We start from the raw sequence: 10,044 nt of genomic DNA on the forward strand, positions 1-10,044 counted from the left end.
CATATTATATTCATCAATTTAACCATAAAATTAAAAAAAAATGAAAAAAAAACTCACCAAAATGGGTTGAGAAATTCGGAGGCGCCGTTGGTTAGGAGAAAACCTAAGTTTTCAATTTGGGAGAATAAGGGGCTCGAGGACGATGGTTCGGATTTATAACTAGGCGCATTGTTTGTGTCAGTTTCCCACTGACACTAACGACGTGATTGCGTCAGTGGGGCACTGACGCAAACACGTCGTTAGTGTCAGTGGGCAACTGACACAAATGGTGCGTTAACGGCGTCAGTTGGCCATTGACGCAAACTTCGCCAATTAACAACGTCAGTGTTATCACTGACGCAAATTCCCCTGCATTTGTGGCAATGCTTAACTGCCACAAATCCTAATTCTCGATCAACGGCGTCAGTCAACTGCGTTGTCTAACGCGTTTGACTGACACAAAATGGCTATTTTGGTGTAGTGTTGGTCGGGTTGCAGGTGAGAGAAGGTAATACCAAACTCGCCCGAAATGCAGTCAGGTTAGATCGGATTCGGATCGGGTCAAGTTGGGGAACATCGGGTGGTGTTGGGTTCAGGTGGGCCCGAGACTTTACTTGTTTTTTTTTCCTGTAAAATTAGACTATTAACTCTTTTGTTTTTTTTTTTTTTTTACAATTGGGTTAATTTATAAAACTATTGAGTATTGACTTGACTATGACTAGATAGTATTGTCCATTGACTATTCCAATTCACACAATTCAATTCACAAAAATAAAACTAACATGAACATCCAAGTTCCAATTCTAACCAAAAATAAAAACCCATAATTTCCAAAGTCCTTAATTAAAATTATAAAGTCCATACCAACCATACCAATACCATAGTCCAAAAGTCTTTAACAAAAGTTACTAAACTACTAAAAACTTAAGAAGTCCACAAAATGTCCAAAGTCCAAAGAAAGAAATTTCCAAAAAAATAGGGTTGGACGGGTACGGGTTACATCCGAACCCGACAGTAGTGTGATTGTGAGCCCAAACCCAACTCGACAGGACCCTCGGGTTGAGCCCGACCCGACCCGACTCGCCCTTTCAGGTTTCATCATTTTTTTAGGTTTTCGGATGCGGGTCGGGCAGGTCCTACGGGTTTTCGGGTCCATATGTGCAACCCTAATTAACTCTTGATATAATATTTTCACCTTTAATAATACTAATAAAGATAGAATCTAAATATATATAATTTTAAATAAAGTGATACTAGAGATATACAAATTTTGTATATAAATATATGTGTCATTAACTAGATAATTAAAAAAAATGTTGTGTCCACCTAACAATATTAGTAGCTAAAGATGTGAGTTTACAATAAAACTGCATAATTAATTATATTAAAATAATACAATTAAAAAAAGTGAACCTAATAATATCAACTGACTACCATTCTGCCCAGCCAAAAAAAAGTAGCTGAATTCATGAGTCAAAGATATTGAGATACAAAAAAAGATATAAATAAAATAAAAAATATTGAGATATTCATGAGTTAGAGCTTATCTTAAATCTAGGTATTTCTACAAAATATCATTTTTTTTTCTTTTTCGGTTTGATTGAGCTCTTTATTTGCTTTTTGTGGTATTCTATTTCATTTTATTTTTGCCCAATTTGGTTTATCATAATTGAGGAAATTATATTTTATATGGGAATTTGAATAGAGTGTGCAAAAATATGGTTTTTTTTCTTTCAAAAAAAGTTAATCTATGGCTTTTTCTAAGAATTTTTACTTTTATGGGTTTATTTTCTCATATTTTTGTATAAAAGTTGGTTTATGCCATAATTTTACTCTTAATCAAGTTTTATTAATTTAGAAGGGTATGTTTGTAATTTAATTATTATTTTGTTTAGCTTATTTATTTTTTATATTGTTTTTATATTACTAATTTTATATTAAATTTTTCTTTGGTTGTTTTGCAATTTTTTTTTTAATATGAATTGTTTTTAAAATTATTTTTTATTTATTATAAACATTTTTTTCCTGTTTTTTTAGATTATACGTTTCTTTTTTCAAATCCTGGGTAAGGTAACCAGATACTTGATTGATTTTTGACAATTATGTAAAAAAAAATCCTACAGCTAGGTTAAATAACATGTATCAGAAGGGGTAACCAGTTATCTTGAGATGAGTAATTTTCTGTCATAAAAGAGGTAACCAGTTATCATAAGAGAGGTGAGGAGTTACTCATATTAAATATGAAAATAAACATCAAATTTGAAGGAAAAAGAGGAAGAACACTTCATTAAAAATGAATAAGAATTAACTATGATTTTAATAACATAAGTAACCAGTTACCATAAAAAAAACTCATAAATATACACGCCAGAACGTGAAGGTAACTAGTTACCCCCAGAAATATACACATAAAGAACGTGATGGTAACCAGTTACCCATTCACGTTCTCATATTTTTATTAGTTTTCTTTCCAAATTTTGGTATTCCTATAAGTGTTACAGTAAAACGAAAATGTTGAAAAAATTGATTTGAATTTTTTTACATATAGTGGAAAAAACTATAAAAAAATTGACAATAATATAAAAGATAATAGATAAAAAAAATAGTAAAATAATTATGTAATGTTAAAATATATGTGTAAAAAAAATGAAAAAATGGAACGAGAAAAGAATAAGTACAAAAATGAAAAAAAAACAAAAGAAATGATTAATAAATAAAAATGAAAAGAAGAAGAAGAAAAATAAAGGAAAAATGATAAGAAAGAAAAATATGACTGAAAAAATTGGTAGAAAAAAATGAAAAAAAAAATGGAAGAAGAAAAAAAGAAAGAAAGAAAAAGTTCATATGTGTGAAAAAAGAAAAAAAAAATAGAAAGAGCAAATAATAAATACAAAAATGAAGAAAAAATAGAAGGAAACAAATGAAAAAAAAAGAAAGAAAAAAACTGAAAAAATATGAACAAAAAAACAATACAAATGAAAGAAAAAAAAATAGATAAATGAATAAAAATGAAAAGAAGAAGAATAATGAAAAAATGAAAAAAAAAAGGATGAAGGAAAATTTGAATAATATTAAAACAATAAATTATAATAAAATTATAATGTAAATGGGATGGGTTCGAGATAGGGTCATGTCCCCCGCCCCATTAGGGGGAGGTCCCACTGGGTCTATTCCTCGCGTGTTAAATTGACATCCATATTCACCTTTGGATTAATCACTTAAAATATTGAAATTCTTATTTATAGTAATGGAAAATTCTTGGATGCACCCTCTATTTTTGGGTCTACCAGTGCATTCCTAGTACTTTTGGTACGTAAATAATTATAATTTAATTTTTATGACGATGTACATTGTACTTATATAGAACATCATGCAAATTTTGTAAAAAAGTTCGAATAATTTACATTGTAAAAAACAAAATTCAAACATTCTATTTTCCATGCGTATAAAATAAACAGTCACGAGTATTACAAATAGTTTGAATATTGTTTTCGGCACTATAAATTATTCAAAATTTCTTAAAAATTTGCAGGATGTTTTAAATAATTACAATGTACACTATCATAACTATTCACATGCCGAAAATACAAGAGGGTGCACCAGTACACTCTAAAATGGGGGTGCACCAAAGAAGCCCCTATAGTGTACTCCATTACACCTAGTGTACTTTTTTTTGTTCTAACCAAGTTTTTTTTTTCAATTTTACTATTTTAGGTAAATTTTTACATTTTTATGATTTTGCATTTTTTTTCCTTATTTGTGTTGTTTTCAAGTTGTTTGTTGATTTTTTTTTTATGTTAAGTTGTTCTTATGTATATTGCTCTTTATGTTGTTTTAAAGTTGGTTTTTAGTTTATTTTGGCTTAATGTAGTGAGTTATTTTCTAGTTGATTCTTAGTTGCTTTTTATGAAACCATATTTTTGTAATTATGAAAATTTAAAATCGTATTTTTTTGTAATTATGAAAATTTAAAACCATATTTTTAGTTGCTTTTTCTTAAACCATATTCTTAGTGTATATGTTTTTTGTGGTACGCTGTATCATTTTTTTTATGATATTTAGTTCCTATATTATTATACATAATGGTAGTATATAATTTTATCAGTATAGTATATACAATTTTTAGTAGTAATTTTGTAAGTTTTGTTGGTATATTATTTTTCAACTCAGTATATGTATTTTGTGGTATGATATATTATTCAACAACTTATAAAAAACGAAAAAAAAAATCAAAATAACTTTAAAATAAAAACTAATTAATTTAAATTTAAATTTAAAATTAATTAAAAATCTATAGTATCATAGGTACTTAAGGAGTTACGGAGCAACAAAATCTACTCCTTAGGTACTTTTACCGCCAATTTTTTTACAAAGGTAATTAATTGCAATAAAATCTATTACTTCGGTATTTTTGCTGTCAATTTTTTTACATAAGTAGCTATATGCAATAAATGAAACTACATTGGAGTTTTGCCACAATCATTCCAAAATAAAATAAAATTGACAACTAAAAAGAAATCTATTACTATGTTAGCACAACTAATAGCTAATTAAAATGCGTAGTGTGTTATTTATCACTAAAATAAAATAGAAGAATGGGAACTGACATAATAACTTAAAATTATGAACATCTGATAAAAAAAAGTAACGGTTGATACCTAAAAAGTTTATGACCATGTGCACAATGTAAAAACTAATAAATTGAAACAATAACAGCTAACAATTAAAAATGTTTGATTAAGTTTATGACTGATTATTTGTGCAATGGTCGTTCGGTGTAAAACTCAACCGTTATTGTTAAAATTTTGAAAATAAGTTATGCAAATAGATATACATAAGCAGCTGAAAAATATATTCGTGTAACTAAAAAATATTCCTGCACAATATAAAAATAAATGCCCTTTAAATTGACAAAAAAAATATTAATTTACATAAATTAGTGAAAATATATTTATTTGTCACATAATATTGACTACAATATATTATGAAAACTCAGGTTGAATATCAATCAAAGTAATAAAAATTTACTTTATTTATTATTGAGGATAAAAATGGATAACTAGTAAAGAGGAGGTAAATATCTAAACAATTAGTAAGTAGATGGTATAAAGGCATTTTCTTCTCCATATTATAAAGAGTAATTAGCGGCGAAAATATAATACTTAATTCTCTTTTATTTTTTGGCTAAATTTTTTTCGTCACACTTTCTTGATAACCGTAGTTACCTCACTGTTATGTGCCACTTACAGTGCCACATGTTGAGTTTTCACCGGTCCGCGTCATTTAAAATTTGTCCAATCAGCAACTTGCATCCACATCACGAAAAAATGCCACATAAGCCACGCCATGTCATTATTTATATAACTTAACTTAATTTAAAAAAATAATAATCTGAAAAATCTAATAAAACTGATAATTAAAAGTAAACTCTTTAATTTTGAAAACAAATATAAAGCTATTAGGTCCCTTAGTTTTATAGTGAGAAGCAGAAAAGGAAAAAAATCTAACTGCGAAAATCTAGGGTTTTGCCATTGTCCGATGCTCTTGAGCTTTTAGGGAGGAAATTAGAGGTCGAAGATGAGTGCAAGGGTTCTACCATTGTCAACTGTGAAGGTTTTGCCATTGATGCCTGTGAGGTTGGAGAAGAGTGGGGTCGAAATGGCGTTTTATAGAGGAGAAGGAGACCCAGTACCCGATTATGGTAAGGGTTTTTTAACTTTTAATTTTTGGTACTTTCCAGCTAAAATAGGGTCTGAAGTGTTAAAAAAGACATCACCCATTACTTTATTCAAGAAATGTAAAAGGAAAATGACGTTTTTTTTTCACGTATAACATGATTACATGGTTTCTTAGTCAATATTGTTTGGTTAAAGCTGGTGGTTGGATGCATTAAAGGAAACTTATGGGCAATTTCTATATGTGCACACACCACAAGTGGGGTCCATTTGTTTTTGTATTTAGTGGCACTATAGAATTTGATTTCCACTTTCAGTAAAATATTTTTTACTTAACCTTGTTCTGATTTGTTTGCTTCCTCTGTGATGTGTTATGTTGTTTGTTTGATTAATGGAATTGGATATGTGATAATAGTAGTTTCTTCATGTTGAAAATGCATCATGGGGGTATGTTTTTACACTATTTGGTAATAAAAAGTATGAGGGTGGGAGAGTAAGTTATTTTGACTGGATTGACAATGATACATTCAGTAGGGTGCAAATTGAGGGATTTTCCATCAACATAGGATACAAGATCCCTTTTGGTATTTTGTATAAGCCAAAATATGCACATTTGAACACAAGGAGGATAATTTTAGGGGATACACAAATTAAACAAAATTTAGAAGAAATTTCTATAAAGAAGTTCTTAGAATGTCTGTGTATTTGGCCCTGCCAGAGATGACTTTTGAGTTGGAATGGAGTAAGGATCCAACTACTATTCATCACATACTAGAGCCATCAAGACAAAAGTTAAGGAAATGTGTGACTGAGGAGCTTCCACCCGATTCTAATGTTGTGGTTGATGTGGTGGGCATACCAGAAGACATGACCAAGAACAAGGGAAAATGTAAAGAGCCTGAGATGGTGATTATAAGCTCAAGTGATGAATCAAATAGTGAGGGATTAAGTGAGAATGATGACAGTGATGAAGAAGGGATTGCTTATGCAGTATGTGAGAAAGAAAATACTGAAACTTGGAAGTGGTTCCTGAATCTTTTGAAGACAAATCTGGATATAGAAAGGCTAGAGGTGTATACCATGATGAATGATAGGCAGAAAGATTTGGAAAATGTAGTGGGGTCAGTTTTCAATGGAGTAGATGTTAAATTTTGTGTTAGGCACCTCCACTCCAATTTTAAAAAAGACCATTCGGGCCTACTCATGAAGCAATTCTTTGGGCAGCAGCAAGGTCAACAACAATTCCTGAGTTTCAAAGAAGAATGAGAGAACTTTGGGACATTAATCTATCTGCCTACAACTGGTTGGCTGCAAACCAGCCAAGTGAGTGAATTAAGTCTCACTTCCGTGAAGGTCTAAAATGTGATGTCCTCCTCAACATCTGTGTGAATCATTCAACACTGCAATAATTGATGCTAGAGATAAGTCTATCATAACTCTGTTCGAAAAAAAATAAGGTATTGGCTTATGTGTCATTTTTGTAAAAAGATGGAGAGTGTGACCAAGTTGATTCACCCTCTTGGGAATTTTTTTTTGGAGATAGTGGAAAGGAATAAATAGGTTGTCTAGAACTGCTTGACTAGAGGAGTTGCTGCCCACAAGTTCCAAATTGATTGCCCAGGGAATGTGAGCTACACAGTTGACTTGGTAACTAAATGTTGCACTTGCTGGAGGTACCGATTGAGTGGTATCCCTTATGGCCATGCACTTGCATGTATATGGGTTGGGTAGCATGCCACAATGTTATGTAGTATATTCAGGAATTTTACCAAAAAGATAAGTTTGAGAAGGCTTACGAGGTCATAATTGAGCATATGCCAAGTCCTGACTTCTGGCCTGAGATTGGGCTAAATCCGATTCACCCACCTATTGAGAGTAATATGCGAGGGAGACAAAGAAAATCAAGGAGAAGGGAAGTTGATGAACCTCCACCAGGTGCTACCAAGAATCGGAGATTTGGATAAGTGCACAAGTGTGGGAATTGTGGACAACCTGGCCACACTACTAAAAAATGTGGTAATCCAGCATCTGCTCAGGTATACATGTTCAAACTGACAGTAATCTTATTGTATTTATATTTGATAGATGCAGATGCTAATGCCTATGCAAATGCTAATATAGGTACCTATTCAAACCAAGAAAAAAGAAAGACCGCCATCGACCAACCCCATTGAACAAAACAAGAAAATGAAGGAGAGGTTGAGGAAGCCGAAAGAAAGGAAAAAATGGTGAGGGGTCTTCATAGGGAGGTGTTCGTACTAGGTCTTCACAGGGAGGTGGAAGAAGTGTGTAGACATCCAACAATTTGCTTTTGAATGAATTTGAGGAATTTTTTTGTCAAAACTTTTGCACCAAACTTTTTTTGCTCTTGATATCATGTATATATAAGTTGTCCACATTTTGGATGCATTAAGTTAGATACTAAATTAATGCAAGTGGCTATGTAGTGTTATGTTCCCTATTTTGAGATTGCTATAAAACTCAAATGGTATGTATTTAGCCTTATGATCCTATTATTGAACACATTCAAGGCTTATTTATTTTCAGATTTCATTAAACTAAAAAAAGCATTTACAACATATGCAATGTTCCAAGTAGATGCATTAAAAACCAAATTTGAAAGATGATACATTCAAAACCATATTTAATGACATAAAATAAAATTATAGATTCTAAAACCCATGGATAAGTAGAAACTAAATCCATGCCCAAGTACATACATTCAAAACCATATTTTCAAACAAAAATAATAATATTACAGATCCTAAAACCCACATCCAACATTTGCAACTTTTTTGCCTACCCACTTCATCTTCTACATTAGAGTTAATCTCAGTTTCCTCTTCAAAAGCTTGGATCCTTCCATCCTCAATTACACCAGATGTCCCATTTACTGCAAAACCACCTGCAAATGCTTGATGTCCATTCCAGTCACCATGGCTACAACACCCACTCAATCTTTGTTGTCCAGACCCATGGATGCAAAACAACCACTTAACCCTTGCTGCCCAGTCCAACCACCCCGAGTGTTTGTCGAACAAAGGTCCCCCTCCAAAGTTCTAGTTTTACTTATCAAATCTGGTATGGCCTCCTTTGATCGATTGTATATACGAGGGTCTATCCATTGAAAAAAATTACACCACCATAGTTCTGCATTCACCAAATCAAGCAAACCCATATATGGATATAACCCAAGAAATAAACACATGATGGAAAGATTAAAACAAGAAAAAAATCAACATTATGCTTGTGGCAACCCTTGAATCTTCTTCCAGGATTCTTTCTCGTCTAGGACGTCCTAATGACGGCTGGTTTTGGAGGCTCGCAGTCACACCACCATCGTTCCATTGAAGACAACAATGGCTTCATTATGTTTTTCTTCTTTGTTTCAGATGATAATGGCACATGATTTTTTAGGATTTAATTATCAGATTTATTTTATTTTTCAGATTCTTTTTTTTTAAATAATGACATGGCGTGGCTTATGTGGCATTTTTTTGTGATGTGGATGCAAGCTGCTGACTGGACAAATTTTAAATGACGATGAACAATGAAAACTCGACATGTGGTACTGTAAGTGGCACATAACGGTGAGGTACTTATAGTTGTCAATAAAGTGTGACGGGAGATATTTTAGCCGTAAAAAAAGAGATAGGTATTGTAGAGGTGATTTCCTACAATTGATTAGATGGGCACCAGCAACCTGTCAAGAACAAAGAGAAGAGAGACGAGAGTTCAATTGGGAGCACCGGTGGGGTGTCAGCCAAAGGGACTCCGACGCTCAAGTCAGTCGGGTTGTAATGAGAGCTAATAGAAAGCAGTAAAATTACGATATAAATAATCGAAATAATGATGGATGGAAGAGTCGTAAAATGGTCAGAGTGATGGTGGCGATGACGGAGGGGCCGAGCGACTAGGTCAGGTCCAATCAGACTGACTAACTAGTCTTGCTTGACTAGATTGCTCAGAAATAGAGTAGCTTTGTTTCAATTAAAGAGTAAAGAAAGTCCAGTGATTATCTGATGTCCTCTCCTCAACCCCTCAGGGTCTTATTTATTATTCTCTTTTTCTACCATTATTCCTCCGTCTTCCTCATTCGTCTGACTCGCTCCAAGTGGTTTCTTTCCGAAATTCTTGGAAAATGTGGTGCGAGCCTTGACTGTTTCAAGGTCTTTGGCTGACTGAGTGTATTCGGATTCGGGTCCGGGTCCGGGTATGGTTTTGGGTATTTGGATGGTACTTTGTATATGCGAGCCTATTTTACATGGGTTTTGGCCTTATTGGCTAATTAGGCTAGCTTATTGGGCTGAGTGATTGCTTGTTGGATTCTTTTTTATCAAGCTGACTAATTTTGCCCACTGCAATTTGTCTCTCACTCTTTGGTATAGAA

The 10,044-nt window shown here is 32.5% G+C and overlaps 1 protein-coding gene across 1 annotated transcript; it reads left to right on the forward strand.

Annotated features, from left to right (window-relative positions):
• Positions 1–5,480: 5,480 nt before the first annotated feature.
• Positions 5,481–8,179, forward strand: LOC133780269 (uncharacterized). Its single transcript, XM_062220105.1, has 2 exons — positions 5,481–7,690; positions 7,776–8,179. The coding sequence occupies exon 1, from the start codon at positions 6,348–6,350 to the stop codon at positions 6,918–6,920; it is 573 nt and encodes a 190-aa protein (XP_062076089.1). The 5' UTR covers positions 5,481–6,347; the 3' UTR covers positions 6,921–7,690; positions 7,776–8,179.
• The last annotated feature ends 1,865 nt before the right edge of the window (positions 8,180–10,044 follow it).

Source organism: Humulus lupulus, chromosome 5, assembly GCF_963169125.1.
Source record: "Humulus lupulus chromosome 5, drHumLupu1.1, whole genome shotgun sequence".
NCBI classification, from domain to species: Eukaryota; Viridiplantae; Streptophyta; class Magnoliopsida; order Rosales; family Cannabaceae; genus Humulus; species Humulus lupulus.